General features: G+C 39.8%; 2 protein-coding genes and 2 long non-coding RNA genes across 9 annotated transcripts in view; 2 read left to right on the forward strand and 2 right to left on the reverse strand.

Annotated features, from left to right (window-relative positions):
• Positions 1 to 2657, reverse strand: part of LOC116051792 — an 18138-nt gene extending 15481 nt beyond the window's left edge. The window contains exon 1 of the long non-coding RNA XR_004105442.1: positions 2570 to 2657. This is a non-coding gene — a long non-coding RNA (uncharacterized LOC116051792). The remainder of the gene's footprint in view (positions 1 to 2569) is intronic.
• Positions 1 to 4347, forward strand: part of LOC116051791 (gastrula zinc finger protein XlCGF17.1-like) — a 20567-nt gene extending 16220 nt beyond the window's left edge. For 2 of the 4 annotated variants that reach the window (XM_031302391.2, XM_031302393.2), the window contains exons 2-3: positions 1 to 1407; positions 1757 to 4347. The exon at positions 1 to 1407 is cut by the window's left edge and continues 88 nt beyond it. In XM_031302391.2, the coding sequence (XP_031158251.1) occupies positions 1 to 1345 (1345 nt within the window). In that variant the 3' untranslated portion in view covers positions 1346 to 1407; positions 1757 to 4347. The remainder of the gene's footprint in view (positions 1408 to 1756) is intronic. The other 2 variants (XM_035998336.1, XM_035998335.1) reach the window with 2 other exon arrangements.
• Positions 4348 to 7272: 2925 nt separating this feature from the next.
• The window catches only part of LOC116057804 (gastrula zinc finger protein XlCGF17.1-like), a 211240-nt gene continuing 191142 nt past the window's right edge, over positions 7273 to 27370 (forward strand). For all 3 annotated transcript variants that reach the window (XR_004896539.1, XM_035998338.1, XM_035998341.1), the window contains exon 1: positions 7273 to 7449. Coding sequence is in view for 2 of the 3 variants with exons in the window: in XM_035998338.1 (XP_035854231.1) it covers positions 7389 to 7449 (61 nt within the window). In the remaining variant the exon portion in view is untranslated. The remainder of the gene's footprint in view (positions 7450 to 27370) is intronic.
• Positions 17395 to 24187, reverse strand: LOC116051793. Its single transcript, XR_004105443.1, has 3 exons — positions 24111 to 24187; positions 19576 to 19579; positions 17395 to 17405 (listed from the first exon to the last, which is right to left on the reverse strand). It is a non-coding gene; the product is annotated as an uncharacterized LOC116051793 (long non-coding RNA).

Below are 27370 nucleotides of genomic sequence, written 5' to 3' on the forward strand. Positions count from 1 at the left end.
CCCACACATTAAAGAGGAACAGGAGGAACTCTGGACCAGTCAGGAGAGGGAGCAGCGTCAAGGGCTGGAGGAGGCTGATATCACCAAGTTCACATTCACTCTTGTCCCTGTAAAGAGTGAATATGATGAAGAAAAACCTCATTCCTCACAACTTCATGAAAGACAACCTGAACAGATGAAAACAGAAGCTGATGGAGAGGACTGTGGAGGACCAGCACCAGTCAGACACTCTGATCCAGACAGACATTTACAGCCAGATACTGACAAGACTGGAGACTCTTCTGAACCTGAGACTGATAGGAGTGGTGATGGGAAGGAGACCAGAAAAATTCAGTCAGATTTAAACTCTCTGAATAGTGATCAAATATGTAGTACTGGTGAGAAACAATTTAGCTGCTCTGGGTGTGGAAAAAGATTTGGCACCTATAAACATTTGAAGAGACACATGATATCTCATACAGGAGAGAAACCATTTAGCTGCTCCATCTGTGAGAAATATTTTGCATTGAGACAACGTTTACAGGCACACATGAGAATCCACACAGGAGAGAAACCATTTAGCTGCTCCACCTGTAAGAAAGCTTTTACAGAGAGCGGAAGTTTAAAGAAACACATGAGAATCCACACAGGAGAAAAGCCATTTAGCTGCTCCGTCTGTAAGAAAGCTTTCACAGAGAGTGGAAATTTGTATAAACACATGAGAACCCATAGCCGCAAGCCAATTCAGAAGAAATGCATGAGAAGCCACACCGGAGAGAAACCATTTAGCTGTTCAATCTGTAAGAAAGCTTTTACACTAGGTGAAAATTTACATAAACACATGAGAACCCACACAGGGGAGAAACCATTCAGCTGTTCAATCTGTAAGAAAGCTTTTTCCGCAAGCGGAAGTTTACATAGGCACATGAAAATCCACACAGGAGAGAGACCATTCAGCTGTTCTGTCTGTAAGAAAGCTTTTTCGGTGAGCGGGAATTTACATAAACACATGAGAACCCACACAGGAGAGAAACCATTTAGCTGCTCAGTCTGTAAGAAAGCTTTTACAGAGAATGGAAGTTTACATAAACACATGAGAATCCACACAGGAGAGAAACCATTCAGCTGCTCCATCTGTAAGAAAGCTTTTACTGTGAGTGGAAGTTTACAGACACACATAAGAACCCACACAGGAGAGAAATCTTTTAGCTGCTCAGTTTGTAAGAAATCTTTTATACTGAGTGGAAATTTACATAAGCACATGAGAACCCACACAGGAGAAAAACCATTTAACTGCTCAGTCTGTAATAAAGCTTTTACAGAGAGTGGAAATTTACATAAACACATGAGAACCCACACATCATAGAAACCATTTAGACATGTGGAGTATAGCTTCAGTCAAGAAGGAGAGCAGAGCTCCTCAGTCAGGTTTAAGCCCTTGGGTCAAATTTGACCCTTTTTCAGTGTTTCTATGTCAAAAATATGGGTTTCTTTATACATTTATCATACACTAAACAGGCTGTGATTATCTATCAACATAGGTTTCTCTGATCTTAACTATTAGTCAAAATAATTCATAATTTCTGGGGGGTTTTAATCGAAAATTAGGTATAATTTAATATGAATGAGGTTTATTGACTATGAATTCCATAAATATTTGTTAAACTAGTGGTAATTATTTGGAATGAAGTTGGCTAAGAAGATGTAACACAGAATTGGGTGATAATTTATACTTTATGCTTTAAGAACAGGCAAAACAGACAGAGGACAACACAAGGGTTAAACACTTTTTAATTTAAAATTAATGAGGTCTCTAAAAGTGATATGAGATGTAATACTGTCGATCTTTTAAAAAAAGCCAGAAAATCTAAAATCCATCTTATTTTAGAAATTATTTTGACAGTGCTTAAAATCAATTGGATTATGAAGTTAATGTTTGGATCTTTAATAACTCTCTTAGTCTTATTCTTGTTGCACTTGGAGTAGATATCCTTTAGGCAGGGGAGGGCACCATCTATTGTATGTTTACCTATAATCATGCTTTGCAGGGCCTTACCGTCCTTTTCTGTGCTGTTTCTGTACAAAGCATGATGAGGTGATGTTCCCTGTCAGGAAGCTCTTGATGATGCAGGATTAGAAATTCCTCTGTATTTGAGGGGATATCTGGAAGTTCCTCAGGCGTCTGAAACTCTGCCTTGACTTTCTCACCACTTAGTCAGTATTCAGCGCCCAGACCGTCAGTGAACATGAACCAATCAACATGAACGTTAAAGGTCCAATATGTAATACTGACAGCTAGCGTTTAAAATGGTTACTGCAGTCCAAATTCAAAATACTGGAGAGTCATCTCCCCCGTTCCCTCCTCCCCAGCGTCGAAGTTCACGGGGGTTGCCAGGTTGCGAACGTTAAAGCCAACGTCCCACAATGTAAATGTTAACTAGATGCTAGTCTCGCATTGCCAGACATAACTCCACAGTGCAGCGGAGTTTCTAGATGCTGCTATGTTGACAGTTATAAAAGCCGGTGCTCTCGTGGAGCTCTGTACCCGGCCGACAGTTACATTTTAATGGCTAAACGTAACAACAATGACCGTGACCTTGCAGAGCTTTGTGCCCGACTGACAGCCACCCTTTCTCCGCTTAACGTCACTGCAACAGCCGCTAAAAAGATCCCGACCACGCAGTCGTCACTGTTTTTCGGCTACGGCCGCTGAACAGAAGCAGGGAAAGAATTTCGGCAGGGGGGAGATTTCTCGGTACTAACATTACTATTTTACAGACCCTGTTATACAGCTTGTCTTTACACTGCACATTACACTTTATGGTTGCATGCCAGTTTGTATCTAAGTGGGAATCATCTTATCACAACCTTGAAGCTTGCGATGGTAACGTTAGCCACAAGAATATTCCATAACATCCATCGCAGAGAGACTTGTAGAGAACATACAATCCAGTAATTCAGGCTACAGGGTTGTTTTGCCAAAGTTAAATAAATAAATAAATGGAAACCATTATTCAGAAGTCAAACTTGCTGTTTCTCTCATATGTCCATCATGGCGGTTGGCTGTGGCCCACTTGCCTGGTCCTCCGGTAATGTTAGCGTGTTAGCATGGCGGCGTTTGCACCAGTTGGGATCACTTCACCGGCTGTCTCATTTTTTTGCAAGTAACTAACTCGAGTACTTTATAATTTAATGCAACCACATGGATGTTGAAATGAGTGAAAATTAATAAAGCTCAATGCTTACCTGTTTAGGAGGAAATTAGCCAACTCTGTGTCCTTTTGGGCTGTAAGCTGTCTCCATCTTTTAAATGCATCTCCAATATTTACCCATGTTTTACCACGTCTTTGGTCACGCAACTGTTTAGAAATATGAATATAAGTTTGTTTTAGGTCGGGTAGAATGGATCTATCTCTGTTAATCCAATTAGTTTGGTTGCTGCTACCATCGCTGCAGCCCGTTGTTTTTGCGGGTTTGTTTGTTTCATGTCTGGCAACCCCGGTGTCAAAATGGGCAGTTGACAACAACACACAGTCCAAAATAAAAACAGACATTGTCCCGGAATGGACATTTCAAAGTAAAAAATTCTGGCTTTAGCATTGTTGTCAGAGAAGATAGTATTTCAACTTACCATGTTTCCTTAATTACTGATGACATATTATGGTAATCTTTTGATTAAATACAGTAAATATATTACATATTGGACCTTTAAACAAGTCATGTAAGGATACATTGATGATTCTCCAGGATGTTAGTTATACTGTATGTTCTGTTTACTGTGTACTTTGTTATTTTCTTCATTGTGTCTTAGTAATGCTTTTCTTTAAGTGGGTAGCATTTATATGTCATGTGCCCTATGTCACATTACCTCTTGATGAGACTGTAAAGCATCGCCTGGGGCATGTTTAATCTCAAAAATGTGTGCACCATTTTTCTACGCACAAAAGAAGACGTACGCCGCTCTCACAAAGCCATTCTTACAATTAATATCCTACACAAACACCTGTTTGATCGATCTGCGGTGAAAACCAGACAAAATAGAATAAGATATCATCGTAAATTTGAATGAAGATATATTTGGAAAAAGAAAACTCAAATATGTTCTGGAATTATATTGGCATGTTATGGAATTTATTCTCATAAATAATAAGATAAACAGGAACAATGTTTACACTAATGCTGTTTTCGATGCCTCCGTCTGGCAGAGCACGGCGCTTTAATATGGTCACCATATACAGACAGTATCATAGTCTTTTATTTTTATGGCTTTAGATCGTTTTATTTTTGTTTTTAAATGTTTGTTTTATTGAAGGCATGTTTTAAGCATTGTGAAAGGTGCAACAGAAATAAAGTTTTACTAATCACATGCTCCTTGCGCAGAACTATATGTCATTTACAATTAGATTAATTCCGACACCTGTAGCTTTTTAGATACAAACAAATTGATGGGTATAAAAAGGCATACCATGCAGCACAATGGCTGGTTTTTCACTGTTGGAAGATGAGGAAGAAAAGAGAGAGGAAGTGAATCGTTGCTGCTGTTGACAGCAGGTAGGGAGGGGGTAAAATTAACAGCTCTTCAGTCCATCTGACCTCCAAATCTGTGACCAAAATGGGAGGTAGAGAAAAGCCAGTCTCTGCACTTTAGATAAACAGAAGAACGTAAAGTTAGGCCATCAGGGTCCATACATCAAAACAGAGGTAAAGAGTCCACACAGCTAAAAAGTACAAAACAACTCAAGATAAGTTAATAGACAAATTAGTGATACAAATTAAGATTTTGCACACATGCAGTTGATAAAATACTATGGTTTATTACAATTAAACTACAGAACAATATTACGGCCTACAAGTACATCTTTCTGATGAAACTTCCATACTTTTACTTAACTAACATTTAAATGGACTGTATTTTATATTTATATATATTTTTGTATTATATATTTAAATATGTCTAGTCTTAACGACTCTTTAACATAGTACAGGGACCATTCACACGCATTCATACACTGGTGGCCAAGGCTGCCGTACAAGGTGCCACCTGCTCTGATGAACATTCACACTCATTTACACACCGATGGCGCAGCATCGGGAGCAATTCGGGATTGAGCGTCTTGCCCAAGGACACTTCAACATGGGAACGCAGAGCCAGGGAATCGAACCACCGGCCATCCGATTGGTAGGCGGTCTACCACCTAAGCCAGAGCCGGCCAATGACATGTGTCATGAAGCTTGTACTGTAGTTGTGAGCACTGTTAGCAGTTGGTTGTGAGAGGCGCGAACTTAACAGAAACAAAAGAGTTGGGACAGCTCAACGGTTATCTTAAAGTTAGGAGAGTTTATTTAGGATTTTGAAAAGTTAAGAATGCTTGTGTAATGCACTTTTCTTATCTTAAGTTAGGATAGGAACATTGACTTAGCAGCTGTTAATCTGTAAAGGCTTTTCTCCTTAATCAGGTCCATTACCATAGTTACCAAACAGTTAAGATAGGATCTCTAAGTAAAGTAGTCAAAATATAAATAAACGCAGCATTATTAGAATTTAAGATTACTACCTTCATGGTAGGGTATTTTCTATATATCTTTACTGTAAATAGTTTCTATCTCCAATGCAAAACAGAACCTTTTTGGACAAAATATTTTCGTTAAATTGGTGTGGTTCAGACTGTTCATAAAATTTTAGTTTATACAGAGAGGATGTGAAAATATACAGAGACAGATCATGCTGGTGGTTCCACAGATACAGATAATGGCATCTCTGTAGGCAGTCCACAAAAAACTGACTGGGTTGTCTTTTTTCATAGTTTGTGGTTGGTAGGCAAGGCAGCTTTATTTGTATAGCACATTTCAGCAACAAGGTAATTTGAAGTATTTACATAAAACATTAAAGAGCTGTTAAAACAGCTAAAATATAAAAACGGCTAAAATAGAATACGACAGGTATAAAATACAAGAATAAAACTTTCAGTTCAGTACACGAAATGAACAATTGTTTAAAGAAAGGCGGCATGACAAAGAAAAGTCTTCAGCCTCGATTTAAATTAAGTGAGATTTGCAGCCGACCTGCAGTTTTCTGGGAGTTTTGTTCCTGATATGAGGTGCATAAAAATGGAACGCTGCTTCCCCCTGTTTAGTTCTGACTCTGGGGACAGAAAGCAGAGCTGCCCCAGATGACCTGAGAGGTCTGGGTGGTCCATGATGTAGCAGCAGATCAGAAATATATTTGTTTTGCTTTATAAACAACAGAAGTATTTTTAAATCAATTATTTGAGGTACAAGAAGCCAGTGTAAAGACCTCAGAATTGGTGTGATGTGATTTACTTTTTTGGTCTAAGTGAGGACTCGAACAACAGCGTTCTAAATCAGCTGCAGCTGTTAGAGATGCCTTGACCGCGTTGTTAGCCACCGATACTATTGTCTATCATCCATGAGCAATATCTGCCGATAGAGGGCCAATACAGATCATGTTGTTGTTGTTGTTGTTGTTGTTGTTGTTTAGTTATAGTACCTGATATAGCTGTAATATAGAATAGGCATTTTGCCTGTTTGTAGTGTATTGGGGTCTCCACCAGGTGGCAGCGTAACCTAGGTAATATAATAGTGTGGGATTCTATAGTATGATTAGATTCACAAGTCAGTCTTGTTACATTCTTTTCCCATTTTCCCACCTAACATGGCGCATATATGCAAGTTTTTAACACACTCCCCAGACACCGCTCTGCGACTCTGCTATTTCCCGTCCGTTCAATCAACAGAGCAATATAAGGAGCAATGCAACAAGTAGCCTACAATAAGTCTAGAAAGACAACTGAAATGTGCAATGTAATAATTACATACCATTATGTGAATTAATTAACGCACATTTATTAACAGGCTGAAAGAAACAATTAGCTTATTTAATAGGCTTACTAACCGTGAATAGTCAAATAAATAAAAGGCAATATGTCTCATAATATTGGCTGAGTTGCATTATTGCAAAACAAAGACTAGAATTCAAGTCAGATACAGGCTGTATTCAAATAGACCGACTGACTGACCAGTGGGTGGTCGAAGGTTTAGAAGTTACTCCCTAGTGTATGTGATCAGAAAGGTGCAGCAAAAAGATGGACAAATAAACTAAAAACAAAAAACAGGGCAGTTTAATTTTGTGGGGATATTTGTATACCCGATAAATTCACAACCCTTAAGAAGTCTTGCTGTGTGTATACAGTATAACCTGAAGTATGCAAAGCCCTGATGTTACACACTCCGGTACAGTGGGTGGCACTATTGGTTTGTGATCCACCATTAAAGAGAAGAAGAAGAAGTTGTTTATATTTTACCGACATAAACACCGGAGCAGTCAGCGGAGAGAAGCCGTTAGTTGGATCCAAATTGCGGCAGAACCCGATGAGTTAGTTTCATCAGACATGGACCGACACCGGAAACAACTGGCGGTGGTTTTAAACCCGGAAACGGAGCTGCAAGAAGGTCTGTTTTCTTTATACTGCTCTGCTATTGATGCTAGCTAAGCTAACGTTAGCGAAATCATTCACAGCCTGTTAGCCGGAGCTAGCTCCTTAAGCTAATGTGTTTTTATAAGAGGATTAACTGAGAGTCTTTGCCGTGTACTGTGTGTACGTTTACTGAAATGAGCAATACGAGCAGCTGTGAATGGTGTCCAGAACGAGTGTGTAACGTGAATGGTGTAGCTAGGTGGAGAGAGAGCTAGCTAGCCGATTAGCTCAAAGAGTCCACAGACAACTGAACGGAGCTTCCACTCTGATACTTCTACAACATCGACCATACAATGCCAGAGGCCGGTACTACGAAGCGAGATTTGGCGTTAACGAGGTCACTTCAGGTTCAACCCGGGGTTTTCTGTACCACGACGGTGGATCACTTGTTACCGGTGTTATGTCCCTACTGATTTCCACACTAACTGGTTTCCGTATATTGTGCTTACCTTACCTAACAGCAGCAGTTGTTGCCGCCTCTCTCGCCAGATTCGTCACACAATCACAAACATATTACTGGCGAGTTTGAAATCTCTTCCCAGATCTACTGCGGGGAATATGATGGAATAAGTGAGCACTACATCACAGCCACATGCAAAAAAAGAAATTTAAGAAAATATAATGATTGCAAGATTGTTTTCGAGGTGGTTTCGATCTCACAAGGGCAAAAACATATAATCACCTGTTAACAGCAGCGCTACGCTGTGAGCTACGAAACTCATGGATCTTCTGCTTTCCAGTCATGTATTAATTAACTACATCAGCACCCAGGTAACATGTTACAACTGTAGTGGTACAACTGGTTACCTGGGTTTAGTTTAGAAAATACCCAAACGTAGGCTATTTATCACGTTTCTTTCCTCGCGGCTACGGCTATATTGACCACTGTAGCCTACATTACAGCCCCCTACGACACTACACAAGTTTTCTAAATAGTGACGATCTAACTCTACTGATAAAACTATAAACATACAGTACGAGCCGAGCGAGCCACTGAGCCAGGAAAAATCGAATACAAGTGGTAATATTATACTCGGTTATATCGTCGCTGTTTAAAAGTATTAATAGATGTGTAATGTTGTAGGGGCTGTAATGTAGTGGTAATATAGCCGTAGCCGCGAGAAAAGAATCATGATAAATACGATCGTGTATTTTCTAAGAGTAACGGTTTTACACAACCTATGGGAGAAACCAGTTGTTTCAGATAAAACCAAAACAAACTGTTACCTGGATGCTGACGTAGTTGAGTAATGCCTACTGGAAATAAAAGTTGACAGCATTTGAGTAGCTCGCATCGTAGAGCTTCGGACATGAAGAGTATGTGTTTTTGCTTTTGATAGTTCGAAACCAGCTCAACGCAAACTTGCAGTTATTGTATTTTCTTAAATCAATTTTTTGTATGTGGCTGCGATGTAGTGCTCATTTATACAATCACATTCGCAGCAATAGATATGAGATGCCACCTGAAAATCGCCAGCAATGTGTTTGTGATTGTGTGACGAATCTGGCGATAGAGGCGGCAACAACTGCTGCTGTTAGGTAAACACAATATACGGAAACCAGTTACTGTGGAAACCAGTAGGGACATAACACCGGGTTCAATCGCCGTGGTAACTTATGCTGAACACCTAACCTGGTCGGGAGCAGGTTATGTTGGAGATTAGAGATCAACCGGTGTAAAAGCACCGCCTATTGACCAATCAGCACTCGATTGATAACGGCGTCACCGCAACTGGTGGAAATTAGGACGGTTAGATCAGGCGGAGCTCGGTGCGCGGAGAGAGAGGGAGAGAGGGGGAGAGAGGGATGCGCTCATAAAAGTTAAAACATTTAGAGACCGACAACCCCGTTAACATTCCCTGATGGGTATTTTCATGATATATACAGATTTTAATGGGAGGGGAATATTACTAAAAATTAATACATTGTATTTTGCATCTGAATTTGGTATATTGAATTTTGGATTCCAAATTTATGAACTTAAATGAACTTATGAACTGAAAAATAAAGGTGCGAATTAGTTGCTGAAAATTTGAAGAGTAAAATTTAGAGGCTAAAATTCAGGTACATCATTTCAATGCATTTTATTCAGTGCTGGAAATTCAATGGCTTTTAAATTTCAAAATTTGATGAAATAGATTTACTTCCATACCTGCACCAACTTGTAGTGAAGTCTCTCGTTTGTGTCGGAAGAGAAGCCGACATCTTCACACTAGTACGTCACCAGTGGCGGCGCAGCCGTAATCCTGCACGCATTTTCCTGCTGAAAAATTACCATATTTGCCTTCTCTGGCAAGAAACACACCTCTCCTGATTTATGGCATGTCCTGCACAGGAGAAAACTCTCTCAGATGGTGTCCAAGAGGCCTGTACACACAGGTATGAGTTTGAAAGGGCACCAGGCTACAGGGTCTTGTCCTGAACGATAGACTAGCAGAGCAAGTGTAATACATATGTTTACTAGCGATCACGTTCAGTGAATGGTTAATATGCCTTTACGTCCGTTTTGGTGAGCCCAGAGGGAAAATATGCCATTTTAAAAGTAGCCTACATTTACGATAGCTTGCTAGACTACAGAGAAAGTGTGATATTTTTACGTCCGTTTCGGAGCGTGTGCAAAAAGCCGTCTATCAGCTGTGGTTGTAGAGTGCACGTTGGGGGAATAGCGCGGACACGCGCTTCACACCGCGAGCGGGCACGTGCGCCACTCGGCGTAAAAGGGAGAAAGAAAAAAGAGTCTGCCGCCGTCTGGAGCGACAGAGGGAAAATATTTCAGTCGGAACTGAAATGAGGAACCGAAATTTGCATTCCAATCCGGTCCGAATACTACCGTTTGCGTAGGAACCGGTTCCATAGTGGAACCGGGTTTCGGTACCCAACCCTATTCTCCTTCCCCTTGCTGCTGAAAAACATCAAATTACACTAGTATTGGTTTTACAGTAAATGTAAAATGTACACCAACACTAAATCTTAGCCCAAATTCATCATATTTTTGTACATAGATTCAAGTCCAATTAAATGGAGATTATTTTACTATTTACACCTTAGGCCTAATGTGATCATGTATTTTTATTTGTGTGTATTTGATGTGTTTATACTTATATGCTGTTGCTAGGTGAGGTCATCCACCACAGCATCAGTTATTCTGAAGTAGATATCATTGGCCTCTGCTTCGGAGAGAAAGGGTAGATCCTTATACCTAGGATCAAGAGCTGATGCCATTCGCAGTGTATCCTGTTCATCAGCATATCTCTTTCCCAGATCTTTTGCTATAGCAGCCTTGATACTTTTCACGGTTTGTGCGTCATCCAGGTGTTCTTCTGTGCCCATGACGAGCTTTGCATAAAGTGGTGCAATGATGGAAACGGTAGGCATGCTCTCCTCTGACATCGCTAAGGTAGCATCCTTCATGGGTTTGAGTGCCTTGAGCGCTGCTTCAGCACATGTGATGATAGCATCAGTCAGTGTGAATGTATCCTTCTCACTCTTGCGGCCGTCTGTTGAAAGGAGTGTCGCACAGATGGCTGGCTGCCGCTCTAAAAATCTGTCCGCCACATCATACGAGCTGTTCCACCTTGTAACAACGTCTGTGATTAGTCTGTGCTTTGGAAGCTTGAGCAGGTCCTGCTTTTGTTTTAAGCTGGTGGCTAGCTATGGTGCTGCGTCTGAAAAAATGCGGTGATGCGTCTGACCCTGCCAAGTAGTCGATCCACTGATGGCACTCTCAGCGCTTTTTTTGTGAGGCGAGGTTAAGACTGTGCGCAAAGCACCGTATGTGGCTCATGCCGGCAAGTTCAGCCGCCGCACGCACATCGGCTGCATTATCTGTAACTAAGACGGGATCTTTTGTGTCCAGTTCGCCACTCAGCAACGGCCTCTTTCAGCTGTTCTCTCCGGTGTGGCTGTCGCGCATCACTCTTGTCTGCAGTACACAGGATTCCAGCTTCCATTCATCAGTTATGTGATGAGCCAAACTAGTCGCATATGACTAGGTCGCCCTAGATGTCCAAGCGTTGCATGTCAAGCCAACATTCTCAGCTAAAAGTTAGACATTCCAGCACGTTTGTTTTAACCTCCTTGTAAAGATTGGGTACAGCGATATCAGTGATGTGTTGCCCCGGGAGGGTATAGCATAACGAGGCTCCATCGTTTGCACCATATTACGGAAGCCTTCATTTTCAACCACACTGAGCGGGCGCATGTCTTTACAAATGAAATAAACTACTGACTGGGTTATTTTGGGTGCACGAGTTGAAGTCGGTGGTAATTTGTGCGTTTTGAACTTGAGCAAGGGTGAGTTGTGAGGGGTCGACTCGTTTAGCTTGCTGTCCGCTTAACTGAGTGTCTAAATGGTGTCTTGCTAAATGTGCCCTCAAATTCGTGGTATTACTCGAGTACTTGATTTTTGCCAGACGCAGTTTACAAACTGCATGGTAGGGTTGGGCGGTATCCAAATTTTGATACCGTCAAACCTCCTCCCTATTTTACCGTGGTATACGGTATTACCGTCATCAAGACGTCATTAAAAATTATGACGTAAGGCTCAGACGGCGTCACCAAACTGTTGGCTTGTGCACCGTTCAGAAACTGAATAGGCTACCAAACACTAATACTGAAACAATAATAACATAACCACAACTTACAAAAAACTACTTTCTCCTCCACGCTGTCACGTGATGACAACTACACATAATTACATGAATTATATTTTGTGGAGTGCAAGCGGGGCAGACGTGTGCTGGAGAGGCAGCAGCGCGTGGACAAACTGTTCCCGGTTGGCGAGGAAAATCCTGTCTGCCTCCACAGCCAGCGCACGGCCAGTGCGGTGCGCACGGGTGCTGGAAGCTCTCCATTAACTCGGACGGCTTGCTGTCGCCAAGGCCGTTCAGGGACAGCAGGCGGTCTGCTTTCTCCAGCTCCGACAGTTCAAAGAGTTCCAACAGGAATGTTTTGAGGGCGTCTTACTTGCCGTTAGCAGGAGGAGCCTCTAACAGCGCCATAGCCCTGGCTGTTGTTGAGGCATCTAAGGCCGATACCACGTGGAAATACTTTGTAACGTCCTGTGTTATTCCTCTCAGCTGGAACTGGGCCTCGATGTGCTAAAACCACGGCCATGGGTTGTGCTGCCAAAAGTCTGGTAACTTGATGGTGGCCGCGTAGATAGCACTGACATTAGCTGCGCCGCTAGCAGTGGCCGGCGCCGCCGAAGCAACAGCATTTTCACCACCTTCGTTGTTTGACATAATTCAGCCCCGGAACTTGTATATCATAACACCTCTCCCTTAAAGCTACAGTAGCCTACCTTGGTGAATGTCTCTTTCAGCCTTACTTGTGGGTCACCACAATTTAATATTTAATCCTTGTCTCCTATATAAGTGCATTGCATTTTTTTTAATGACGGTATTTAAACTGATACCGTTGCTATTTTTAGACCCCGTGGTATGCCGTATTACCGCCCAACCCTACTGCATGGTTCCTGTCAATATCGGTAGTGCCCTCTTTACTCTGGAAACCAAAATGATTCCACACTTCAGCACGGAATGCAGTGGGAGCCGGTCTTACACGGGGTTCAGCCATAGCTAGTTACATTGTTTGCTTCTGCTTTTAGCAAAAAGTCAGGCACTGTTAGGCGAGGACACTGGTGGTGCGTCTCAGCATACCCATCTAGCGGCAGGGGGTTTAAACACAACATAAACGTGAACCACTTTTATACCATGAATATTTTTGCACGTAAACTTAAAAAAAAATAAAAAAAATTCAATATTGCGTTTTTGAAAATCGATCACAGTATTGCAAAATAAAATATTGCGATACTCAAGTGTATTGATTTTTTTTCTTACACCACCAGTTATTTCACCAACAACCCATCCACTTTTTATCAGACTTTTTTATGACCGGTCAGCCTATCGCTAAACCCATGGACGAAGCTAGCATGTTGTTTGAATCATGTGTGTTAACATGGACAGGAAAATTCTGGTTATGAGGCTTATCCTGTTTCTCGATCATATTCGGGATATGATGTTTACATGGCACACAGAGAAATCATGTTATTCATATATCCGTACAGGCTCGCCGACAGCTGTTTGCTCTGAGCGCATCCACCTCTCTCTCTCTTTCTTACAAAACGCTGTAGTAAAATTAGGGATGTCCCGATCAGGTGTTTTTGCCCTCGAGTCCGAGTCCGAGTCATTTGATTTTGAGTATCTACCGATACCGAGTCCCGATCCGATACTTCTATAATAATTCAACTTTATAATACCTCCAGACCGCAGACATACTCGCGCTTTCCACTTCAAGCTGCGTCCGTGTTCTACTTTGCCGGCATTTAACCAATAGCGTCTCTGCAACAAAGTGATGTCATGTCGCACGCGTTGCTGTTTCTTTGTGGAGTCAAAAGGGTCTAACTCTGTGCCACCGCATAACTATAGATGTGTTAAAAAATAATGAGAATATATATATACATATATATCCTAGTCCTGATTGGGAGGTAACGTCCGATTCCGATCGAGTCTGAAACCACGTGATCGGGCCCGATTTCCGATCACGTGATCGGATCTGGACATCCCTAAGTAAAATATTTTCATGATCTGGTTATCACGATATGATGAAAGTACGCTACACTGTAAACCCGAATAAGTTACCAGAACTCAAAAAATGTGAGGCAATCAGTTGCCACAATTTTTTTAAGTTGATTAACTTAAAAGTCAAAGTTTTCCAGAACTTAAAAGGTTGGATGAATTGCTACATGTACCTTTTGATAACAGTTAAATTAAAAGTGCTCATTTAACTCAACTCAAATATTTGCAGTTAATATGACTTACAGTTTTCTGTTAAGGCAGCTCAATTATTTTCAGTTATTATGACTTAAAGTTTTGAGTTTACAAACCACAGGAATAAGTTCACAGAACTTTAAAAAAATAAGTACACAACCACACCAGTTTGTTAACCAAACTCAATGTTTATTAGTTTGTGTTGTCATTGTTTTAAGTACACATTAGTCAAATATGTTGAGTTTGTTTACTTAAAAACATGTGACTCAAAACTTAAAAATTTTGTGGCAACTGATTGCCTCACTTACATTAAGTTTACCTAACTTAATATATCTAAAAGTCATGAAAGTCCGCTTTTGAACAGTTAAATTTAAATACAAAAATAAATAAACATTTATAAATTAAAATAAATAGAATAAAAAAATAATTTTAAAATATACTTAAATAAATTGTATATAAATAAATAAATACATTTGAGAGATTTTTAAGAAGAAAAACTTCTAGCCTTCCAAATGTGTTCCTGGTCACTTAAGGAACACACCGACTTATTGGGACTTTAGCTTATTCCCCATATCCCCCAGAGTTAGATAAGTCCATACATACCCTTCTCATCTCCGTGCGTGTCTGACGCACCCACTGCTAGCTGCTGAGAAACAGCCATCTTCTAACCGTATACATACTGACAACTATTCTCAGAAAGGGTGAAGCACTGCTACTTCTGCTACTTGGGCAGAGTGATTTGCACCTGAGAAGCCCCGTGGTGAGGAGCAGAGAGTTCGCCTGGAGTTCTGCAAGCAAATCACTCCACCCAAGTAGCAGTGCTTTGCCTTCTGAGAATATAGTTCCCAGTTTGTATACGGTTAGAAGATGGCTGTGTCTCATGTGACCTTGTTATTCATACACGCTGTGACTATACAAATCACAACATGTAAATAGGAAAATGTTGGCGTTATTTTGTCACTTATTAGGAGCATAGATGGAGCCGGTTACCTCCAGGATCTGTGCTAAGCTAGGCGTGGGTGCATCAGACAGAGTTACGACACGCACGGAGATGAGAAGGGTATGTATGGACTTATCGAACTCTGGGGGATACGGGGAATAAGCCCCAATAAGTAGGCGTGTTGCTTTAAGGCCCTAGGAAATAAATATGTATCACAAATTTCTGATATTGACCAGACAACTAATCAGATAGTCAGGAAAATAATCGGAGTAAAACAATAATAAATAATACCAAAATGAAATTATTATTTGCTACAGCTATAAAAGAAAAAAAAAACACTGCTTTTGGCTTCCTGGTTAATTCCTCAGTAAGGCAACAGGGCAGCAATTTGGGTGAAATTTCAAAAATTCTATAGACTGTTTAAGAACATTTTCACTTAAAACTCTAAAATGTAAATGTTTTACATAACCAGTATCAAATGCACAGTGAAATGTGGGTCATCTTGTGCAGCCCACAATGGTTAAGAAAAACATTAAAACATACAAAACATTAGCGTTACTTTTGCATTATATTAATGAGAACAAAGGCATATTGTGTAGTTTGGGCCTATTGGCTGAACACCTGCAAAGTAGTGCAGTAACTTTTTGAGGCATTATTTAGACAAAAGGAGATAACTTTGAACTAGCCTTTTATAATGCTTTACCCTGCAGCCTTTTTTCAGATGAGTTTCTTCCTCAGTAAGGCAACAGGGCAGCAATTTGGGTGAAATTTCAAAAATTCTATAGACTGTTTAAGAACATTTTCACTTAAAACTCTAAAATGTAAATGTTTTACATAACCAGTATCAAATGCACAGTGAAATGTGGGTCATCTTGTGCAGCCCACAATGGTTAAGAAAAACATTAAAACATACAAAACATTAGCGTTACTTTTGCATTATATTAATGAGAACAAAGGCATATTGTGTAGTTTGGGCCTATTGGCTGAACACCTGCAAAGTAGTGCAGTAACTTTTTGAGGCATTATTTAGACAAAAGGAGATAACTTTGAACTAGCCTTTTATAATGCTTTACCCTGCAGCCTTTTTTCAGATGAGTTTCTACATCATTAAGCCATTCTTGAGGGTCTGCAACCTTGGTGGTAGTTTACCACTTTCTAACCTGTTCACATCTTTAATGCAATCAGACAAATGGCAAACATAAAGTGGACTAATTGCAAAATTCACAAAGCTCATTTGAATCATTGAACCTGTTCAATGTTCCACTGGGTCAACCTATGAAATGTGTAAAAATCTATTTACCTGTTCATCATTGATTGTTTTTTAATTTTAGCCAGAGCATCTGCTGTCTTCCCAGTTTTTGATGCCTTCTGTCTGAATAAGGTCATCGGTTGAGGAAGATGGCGGTCAAGCTCAGCATAGCATGTGTTGGGCAGGTTCGGATTTGTAATCCGCTGGAACTCTGCATACAACTGCATAGAAATAACAGCAGGAGGAGAACACTTAAAAAAAACAGTCCAATTTGAAGAATCTAGCACACATTTATAAAGCAAAAATATCGGCCAAATGAGTAAGAATCACAATTTTCACTTTAAAAGAGAGAGCTGATCCATATTACCTCAGACTCTATTTTGAGACCAGGCCAGAGGTCCATGAGCTCGTTCACTGGTGGGCAGGATATCACTATGGTCTGTCGGCATAGGGGAAATGTGGTCTCCACCATCTTTCTTCAACAATATTTGCAAGCAAATACAAAGTAAAATATGATCTGTTCAGTGCCAAAGGTTAAATATCAATTAGGAAGATGATATTCGTGAACAGAAGACATTCATGAATTGTTGACTTGAATACGGCAAAAAGCATTATTTTGATCAAACAGGCAAGTAGAATAAACAAATGATATGTGTATGTGGCAGTGTGTATGATTTAGGGTTACCACACTAAAACATTCTCTGAAAAAAAAAAACAATTTAAGTTACTGGTATTTAGAGGTGTGTGTGTGTGTGTGTGTGTGTGTGTGTGTGTGTGTGTGTGTGAGAGATTCATTGGATTACCTGGTATCTTTATCACATCTCCAGTTATCTTCCTTAACTTTTTGAAACTGGAACAGAGAGATGCAAAGGCATAAACTGATCTGAAACTGAACAAGTAAAAGCATTCAAAGAGTGTCGAATTATAAATACTTATAAATGTTCCCTGTTAATGATCTTTTCATTTTATCCCTAAAGTGTGAAGTTACTAAAGCCATCAAGCAAAATTAACATTACTGTAAAGAAAAGCAGCAGCACTTGAACCTTACTGCATGCTTAATCAACAATAATGCCATTTCTACAAACCAAAGCTTTACTGTTAAGGGTTTTTACTTTATTCATCTTTGTCATGAGAAGCAGCTTGCCTCCAGCAGGGTCGTTTGTTTTAAAACCAACGCAACACAAGTGGGCGAGCACGGGCAGTTGACTCGTGTTCTGTTAACAGCAATCTCCGTGTCTCAGACAGTCTGCTCACACAGAATTTAAAACGAGCGTCCCTAGAAGCTACAGGGAGCGCGGACTTGCAGTGTAGGAACTCAGTTTGACTCATTATGCTCGTTTATGCTCTTTTAATATGATATTGGACCTTAGCGGTGCACTATTGAAAGTTTCCATCAACAAAAAACTAACTATCGCATATGAGGTGTCTGTTAGTGCTTCTACTAACAACTCATTTTCTAACACCACCTTTAAGCGGGGAATGAGCGTGTGATTACTAGATTCATCCGTCGTAAAATTCTTCAGTGAGTCTGGTAGTGGTAGGTCGCTAGCTGTGCTGCTGGAGTGTGTAACGTTAGTGGTCGCGCTAATTAGCTAGCTCTTTAGCAGCTAACCTATATCTGACAAGTTGCCAATCCCTACAAGACTTCCGTGATAAGCCAGTGAAGGGCGGGGGCTTGGAGAAGTTCTACACTCTCTGAGACAAACGCATGTAAAAATGTATAATGTATAAAAGAAGTAAAAGTGAATGAATATTAACATTCAAAACTTACAGTAAGTCCAGTGAGGCTGATTGCTTCTGCGTAGGTAGTAACTTCTGCAAGCCTACTGTCTGTTGCTTCCCGCCTTGCTGCGTTGTTCAAACTTTTCTTCTTCTGTTTTTTTCCAAAGAGCGGTAAGGAAGGTAGTATGCATATTAGCGCCACCTTCTGCTTCGCAGGTTGAATCAGAGATTAACTCGGCATAAACAATGATCCCTGCAGCTGCTCAACACTTAAATAAAAATAAAAAATATATAAGCAACATTAAATTGATGACAATAAAAATGCAAAAAATAAATACATTTTGTCCTCCACTAATGTCTAATGCATTTCAGACCATTTGCCTCAATCAAATTGTTACTGTTTTAAAAATACAAAAAATAAATAAAATAAATACATGTTGTCTTCCACTAATGTCTAATGCATTTCAGACCATTTGCTGATTGCAATTTATTTATTATGATCAATTTTACTTATTATGTGCTATATAAATTAAGTTTTGTTTTTTAAATCACCCCTATTTGAAACAATAGAAATAACAAGACTTTATCATTCTTAGTATGTAATTACTTAATTCTATTAAGTTGCACTTAAGTTATGTTTTTAAGTTATGCTTACTTATACACAAAATAGTTCCATTTAATCAAAAAATATTAGTTAACAATACTCAAAAATGAAGAACATGTCACACCAACTTGACAAAATTAAGTTAGTATAACTTTTTCTAAAATTTTGAGTATACCCCACTTAATCTATTTAATTACTTTGAACATTCGGGTTTACAGTGTAGGAGCAGCACACTTTCATACACATTAAATATTATAAGAACAGCTGATTTCAGTAAACCGCTTCAGCGGGCGTTTTTTTGTGCGTATTATAAAAGCCGGAATCTTTTTTTTTTTTCTTTTTTTTTTTCTGTAAAAAAGTTTTGTGTAAACTCCTGCAACAAATAAGCACTCACTATTTCTTGCTCGCCTCTCGCCTGTAAAATAAAGCTGCCTTCAAGTGCAGTCGGAAACGTCGAAAACCTATATACGATCTGACGGAAAACAGTAATTGTGAGATATAAAGTCTATTTGTGCTACATTGGGACGTCACACAAATGGGCCGTTCCATTGACACAACCCTGCAGAAAATCGTTGGATCGCTTTTTTGGTCTGAATGCCACATAAAACAAAGTGTTGTTTTTTTATGATTCCTTCATCATCATGTTTTATACTAGCCTGACAAGCCAGACCCACATCAAGATGTTGGGTCTGGGAACTCACCATTGGCAGGGCTCAATCCGAGGGGCGGGATAAACGGTTGTCTTTCAAATTCCCTCTGCACTCAATAGCCAACCAGAGCAACTTTTGCCGTATCCGGTCGGCAAAACTCCGAACACATCTTCCTTTTTTAAGAATGACTTCAGTGCTTAACTCCAAGTCTTCAGAGTCGCGGCTAAAGCCGATTCGAAAGACCGCTGTTCGCCAGCAGCAGCAGCAGCCATCTTCTTTGTTTTCAAGTAGCAGGGAATTCACGTGGAACCGTCGCAACTCTGCTGTTCTTATGTTAAGCCCGCCCACCGACTCTATACACGATGTAATTGGCCTGACCAGAATTAGTTTTTTCCAGCCAACGGAGAGTTGCTAGACTGATCCTGGCTGCAAATTACATTTGCTGCCGCTAGGGAGCGTCTACATTTCTTGGCTAGTTTTATACACATACACGTCTGGATATTCAACTTGATTTTTTTACTGCAGTTAATTGCTGCCAACATGAGAAAACATTAGCTCACTTTCTTGGTAAAATTGTTTGTTTTGTAAGTTTATTTGATTAGGACAATGCACATTAATCAACATTTCTGTAAATGCGGCAGTGTTAGCCAGTCGGCTAATTTTCAACTGTAGTCCTAATTACCTAGCATGACAATATAAATGTAATGTTTTTTTTTTTTAAATAGGTTCTTGTTCTTTGTAGATGTTGTTACAATAACAAACAGTTCTTGTAAAAACTGAATAAATCAGAATCAGGTTTACTGCTAAGTTGGTTTTCACATAAATAGTGTTTTGGTGCATATTAACAAGTGAACAATACAGGGACGTGCAGAGCATGTTAAAGGGGCGGTGGCCCAAACTCATAAAAGTAAATATATGCCTGGAATTACCACTTTTGCAACACAAACAAACAATTTAATGACCAAGGGCATAGGTTTCATTTACATATTTTGGGTTACATGTTGGGGGGGGGGGGTCCTTCCCCTGGAAAATTGTGAACGTTAAAACACTTCTTTTCCTGCATTCTGATAAATTTATATACACTTATTTGTGCCTTTGTTGCATACATTTCTGGTGGAATGTCTTATGTGAAGGAAAACATAATAGTCAGATGCCACGTGATAATTCAAAATGGAAAATATATAATATAATACGTTTTTTTTCCAGCTGAGGCGTCATTGTTGAGTCTGGTTGCTATGATACGTAAAACAGCTGAAGTAAAAATGACAACAGCCATAGATGCGTGGTTGGCACAAGGTAGAGTACTTGCTCTAAATGATGGGATGGCTTGAAGCATGTACAGTAGGTAGAGAGGACGGATATATACGGTCCAGCAGTATTAATTCCTCCTCCGTTGTTGTTTTTCAGCACTTGTAAATGTAGGATGTGACGGTTGGTCTTTGTGGTATTTGTCCCGCCCCTCCTCCACTGTGATTGGACAGCTGGGTAAAAAAGGACACTGATGAGCGCAGCTACTACCCAAAGTTGAACATTCTTCATTTCCCTGCAACCTGAAAAAAACTCCAACGTGCAAAGTTCAGCGCAGAATAGTTCCAAAACCTTGTTCTGAAGGTTTAATGAGACACACACAAGGATATACATATTCTCTAACAATCACTTCCATTATTTAGTTGATGTGTAGAAAGATAAGAGAGTCAGGATGGGAGGAAAGATTTTCTCAAGGTCTCTTCACACAGAACAGTGTTTCCCTCTAGGATACAAATGAAATGGCTAATGACTTTCTTCAAACTTCTAAAAGAATGGAATGTAACATTATTTACAACAGAAGCGTAGTGTAAATATATGGCACTTCCATTGCAAATAATAAAAAATCTATAGTGGCCTCAGGAATAAATGCTTTGATAGACACAAAACTCTACCAGTGCTCTGTTGGTAATTTAGTTAATATAGAAATAACGTGCAGATGATTTTTCCCCATTGTCCAATCGATTGGTTGAAGAGTCGGTAGAATCAAACCCCTCATTGCAATTGTTTGTTGTAGTTTCTTCCAACGATGAGAGTGCAGGAATCCCAACGGATTGGTTTTGCATAGAAGAAATAAGTTCTTCATTTGGAGATATTTAAATAAAAAAAAAAAAAATAAAAAAAAAAATTCCGTCCTTGGAATGTCATTCATTAGATATTTCTTCAAAGGTCACTAGAATCCCTTCTTTAAAGAGGTCACCTATAGGGATGTAACGATTACCGGTGTAACGGTAAACCACGGTAAAAATGTTGATGTAACAATTACCCTTTTCATTTAAAATATCCTTATTATCGCGGTGGATTACCACGGTGTGGAAACTAGGGCTGCCACCTCTTAGTCGATTAGTCGACTAATCGGTCGTTTTGGTCTTAGTCGACTAAGATTTCTTTAGTTGATGAGTCATTTTTTATGCTTATTCATGCTTAATTACTCATTTCCAAGAAACTTATGAGCACATTTCTGGTAAACTCAAGATTTAAAGTGGTGCTTTTGCAGGAGTAATTGTGGAGAAAGTCAGTTTTACAGATGGTTAATTAACTACATTTATATTGTGCTTTTCTAGTCTTAACCACCTCTCAAAGAGCACAGCTCTGTCGATTACATCAACTAATCGATTAATCGACAAAATCATATAAGTGTTAGTCGACTAAGAATTTCTTTAGTCGAGGACAGCCCTAGTGGAAACCCTGTGTTTAATTCTTCCCAGCTTCATCTGAGGCTCCTGAAGTTGCTCGATGGTGTTTTTTTGCCTCCAATGTCGCCTTCCAGGCAGCTAACCCTAACCTTAACCCTAAACATAACCATTGCCGCGCTGCCTGGAAGGCGACGTTGGGGGCAAAAAACACCAAACACCCCTGAAGTTGCCGCGCACTGCGCTCAGACAGGAGAAGGGGACAGAATGTAGCAGCATGTTAACAGACTTTTTTCTTTATCATTCCTAACCGTTTTCGGACTTGTTGAAGTCATGTGTAGCCCAGAACATAAGTTAAAACTTTTTTGTAGCTTGCTAAACTGTCATGGGTTTTACTGCCTCGTTATCTTCAATAAGTGTTCTGCTACGAGGTGGAAATTTAGCCCGTGTTACGACGTGACATTTAGAGAGAGAGAGATATATATTATCGCCTTGATAATATTGCTGTTGCTGTGTTAGATGCGCAGATTGTTTATTACTTGTGCAGCCACGTGTTGATATTCAGGTTGTGTTAGTGCAATTTGCTAGCAACGTGCAATCGCCAGTAAACAGACTAGCCTGTGGAGCCACATGCTTAGCTCTTAAAGGTGTATTACACTGTTTGCTCCGTTATGGATGTGTGTGCTTTAATAGATGTGGATTATTCTCAGTTTGTGTTACTGAGCAATATGTTACATTTATGTTAGAGATGCACCGATTGACCGGCCGGTGACCAGAATTGGCCAATTTTTACGGCATCGGCCATGACCGGCAAACTGCCGGTCAATCTGACATTATGCCGATTTTATGCCGGTCAAATTCACTCGGGCGCTGCATGATTAACATCGTGCAACATCAGCATCACACGTGCACACGCAGGGTTTCCGCTATATGCATGTAGCAGCGGCGCACATTGCAATTGTTTCTTGTTATATGCTGGTGGCTATAACATTTAGTTTTAGTAAATAATGTTCATAGTAAGTCAGATGCTTATTAATGTGCGTTATTATTTGCTTATATTTCAGAACCACATCCAACTTCACATGTAACATCAAATACAGCTTCATAGTTCGAGTTGGTAATAAATAAATCTTCCTGGATCTCAAAGTCAGACATCTCTGGTTCAAGTTCTTACCCTAAAGCGGGCCAGTGTTTCAGTAGCGTTTTCAATAGTTTTTACAAGCTTATTTCCTATATTTCTGTAATATAATAAACACTGTTACACTTTTTGAAACTATTTCAGCTTGTGTTGGCCTATCAGTGCTTTCTGAACATGTTGAACACACTTTTAAAAATGCCGCGATAATACCGAAAACGGTGATAATTTTGGTCACTGTAACCGTGAGGTTAAATTTTCATACTGTTACATCCCTAGTCTCCTACTTTACTCATTCCTTTCTTTGCCCATATGTCGAATCCTGCAACCAGCTCGCCTGGTTTAAGTGAAACATTTCCCCACACTGGGCTGAACTGTGACAGAGTCCAATATGTTCATGTATTCTTTTACCCCATACCACACATTAATCATATTAAGAACTATAGGGTGAGCAGTATGAGTAAGTACCCTATAGGGCTCCAGACTAACTTTTTTCACTAGTGGCCCCCAACTGAAAATTTTAGGGGCACAACCAGAAAATGTAGGGGCACGCACCGTAAATCAACATGCTAACCAAATATTCACATTTCTACTAATTTCCACTGTATTACTAATAAACACTTTGATAACAGATGCAGAAATTACAATGTGCTGTTTGAAATTCAGTGTCACATTTTATTGTGCACTTTTGAAGATGCAACATAGAAGGTAAACCGACAGCACCATCGCTGTCATGAAAGTACAAATATTATAAAAAAAAATATATATATATATATATCTCTGGATATTGTGATCTGAGACTAGATATCAACTTAGATTTTGGATATTGTAATATGGCATATGTTTTGTCGTCCAGGTTTTTACTTTACTGAACTTACCGGACTGTTCTAGCTGTTCATTATTTTTACATTATGGATGATTATTTATCAAAAGTCTCATTGTGTAAATGTTATATGAAAGCTCCAATAGTCAACCCAACAATATCAAAATTAGATTTTCTTCATATCGCCCAGTCCTACTAAGAATTTGAAACCTACTTATTATTAGATTGTTTTCCTTAACTTCTTGTTTTCATTTTTGGTTTGCAGAACCACAGGTTCACAGATTTATTCCAAAGTTGAAGTGCACTGTGCATTGCTGTGCCTTCAACCTAATGCAATTAAGTGCAGTGAACTAATATTGGGGTCCTTTCAAATGCATTATGACCGAGGCAAATGTCCATACCAAGAATTGGCTAATAAAGTTAATTAAACTTCCTCCAGTTTACCACACCTATTAGGTGTCTGGTGAAAAGATACTGGCAGCTACGGACGTAGTTTAGGTGTGTGTGACGCCTGAGACTGTTCATTCAAAACAGCAATTGTGGATGGGATAGACAGATGGTTCATCCAATCACCTGCCAGGTATTTTTTGAAAGTGGCTGCCCTTTATGAAGGTAAATATGGTGCAAAAAGGGAGAGCTTGTAGAATACAATGTGAGAACTTGCAGAACAAAAAATCTGAACTTGTATGTTAAAATTTGCACTTGTAAAAATAAAATTTGCACTTGTAAAAAATATTCACACACCTGTATTCTGAATGTGAAGTTACAGAAAAAATATTCACAAATGTGTAGATTGATATTTACATGAACACAATGACAGCTGCAAACTTATAATGCAACATTTACTCATATACTTTTTTTTTTACTCTGGTTCATTTTCCATCACAACCACAACTCAGTGATTACAACCTCTCGAATCTGTCACTGCAACTTCACATATGTGCTCTCTCGCATCACAAAGTGGCGAATCTGCGCATCTCGACTTTCACAACACTCTTGACGATACATTTGGTGCAAAACTAATTTGTACCTGTGGACTTAGGCTGTGGAGCTCTGAGCTAACAGAACGGGAAAAGCCTTCTTATATACAGTCTATGGGAAAAGCAGGGTTTCTATCGCCAGATGAGGGACAACTCTGTCCGGCTTATTTATGTAGCATGGAAACTTGGTGGAATAGCATGCTAGCGTTAGCTAACTAGCAGCCAGCCCGCTTCTAAATAAATACCTTTTAATTGTCTAAACATTTTTAACAGTCAAACTAAAACACTGGCGGTGAGCTCCACGGCCTGCAGCCGCAGACGGACCGTCATCAGTGGGTAACAGGTGCCAAGTTTCGCATCCCTGCCGAGAATTGCATCCACTAGGGAAAATGATGATTTTATAAGGCAAAGTACTGTTTAAAAACTAGGCAATAGTAAATCTCTTTGTCATGTTCATCAATAATGATTAGGATTTTAGAAGACTTAGAGACATCAATGTTTTATCAGACTCTGTAGTAGCATTTCCTTGCTACCTAGATGCAATTTTCGGCAGCAAAGAATTCTGCAGAAATTATTGTTTCTGCCCAAGCGGGTACAATTCTTAGCAGGGATGCACAACATCAGCAAAGCAAGCTCTGGTCATGGCCGGGGGATGGGCCGCTGCTACCGGATGTGGGGCTCTCCGTGTCCCGCTGGAGCTCCGACTGCAGGTCGAGGTCGGCAGCGAAGCTTTCTGGCAAAAGCAGTGTTACTACGCTGGTCGATCCCCACTGATGACGGTCCGTCTGCGGCTGCAGGCCGTGGAGCTCACCGCCAGTGTTTTAGTTTGACTGTTAAAAAGTGTTTAGATAATTAAAAGGTATTTATTTAGAAGCGGGCTGGCTGCTAGTTAGCTAGCTAACGCTAGCATGCTATTCCACCAAGTTTCCATGCTACATAAATAAGCCAGACAGAGTTGTCCCTCATCTGGCGATAGAAACCCTGCTTTTCCCGTTCTGTTAGCTCAGAGCTCCACAGCCTAAGTCCACAGGTACAAATTAGTTTTGCACCAAATGTATCGCCAAGAGTGTTGTGAAAGTCGAGATGCGCAGATTCGCCACTTTGTGATGCGAGAGAGCACATATGTGAAGTTGCAGTGACAGATTCCAGAGGATGTAATCACTGAGTTGTGGTTGTGATGGAAAATGAACCAGAGTAAAAAAAAAAGTATACGAGTAAATGTTGCATTATAAGTTTGCAGCTGTCATTGTGTTCATGTAAATATCAATCTACACATTTGTGAATATTTTTTCTGTAACTTCACATTCAGAATACAGGTGTGTGAACATTTTCTACAAGTGCAAATTTCAACTTACAAGTTCAGATTTTTTTTACAAGCTCTCATGTTTTTTTTCTTTGTATGACTTCAAATTCAGATCACATGTGCGTGAATATTTTTTACAAGTGCAAATTTTATTTTTACAAGTGCAAATTAAATTTTTACAAGTGCAAATTTTAACATACAAGTTCAGATTTTTTGTTCTGCAAGTTCTCACATTGTATTCTACAAGCTCTCCCTTTTTGCACCATATTTACCTTCATAGCCCTTTTCCAAACAGTTTCCAATGACCGCTTCTAAGATGGTTCTGTGTAAAACAAACCAGCATCTGGGCTGGGCGATATGACGATATTGTCAGAACTATATTAAAAAGATATAGTTTTAAGAACAAAACACGCTATATCGTGATATTATTATCGACATATGAAATTAGCTGATACAGACAGAAGTTCTAAAACCAGGCAGTCATGTCATGGAGGTATTCAGCACCGCATATAATATATTATTAGGTGTGGTGATGGCGCAGCGGATATGACACATGCCTTTGGTGTGGGAGACCCGGGTTTGACTCCCACTGCGATACATCAACCAATGTGTCCCTGAGCAAGGCACTTAACCCCTAGTTGCTCCAGAGGTGTGCGACCTCTGACATATATAGCAATTGTAAGTCGCTTTGGATAAAAGCGTCAGCTAAATGACATGTAATGTAATATTACCCTGTTACTGTGGTGAAATCCATCATTCCTAAAGGAGGACGGTCTATTCCAAAAGAAATTAAAGCTGCAAGCAGTCATGAACTCGTAGAAGCACCTCCTAGGACGTTGGGGGTACTGCCGGGATGCCTGGGCGATTTACTTCAAATTTTGCACACAGCTTCAGTGGAGCATGGGGAACAACTGTGCCAAGTTTTGTCTAATTCAGAATAACTGATGCCAAGATACGCAACACTTCCTGTTTTGCCACCTACAGCAAGTTGGTCCTCTATAACTTGCACATTTTCAGATTATCAAAACTTAAAAACTTTTTGTCATGAGAGTCCACAGATTC

The sequence above is a fragment of the Sander lucioperca genome, chromosome 24 (assembly GCF_008315115.2).
Source record: "Sander lucioperca isolate FBNREF2018 chromosome 24, SLUC_FBN_1.2, whole genome shotgun sequence".
NCBI classification, from domain to species: domain Eukaryota; kingdom Metazoa; phylum Chordata; class Actinopteri; order Perciformes; family Percidae; genus Sander; species Sander lucioperca.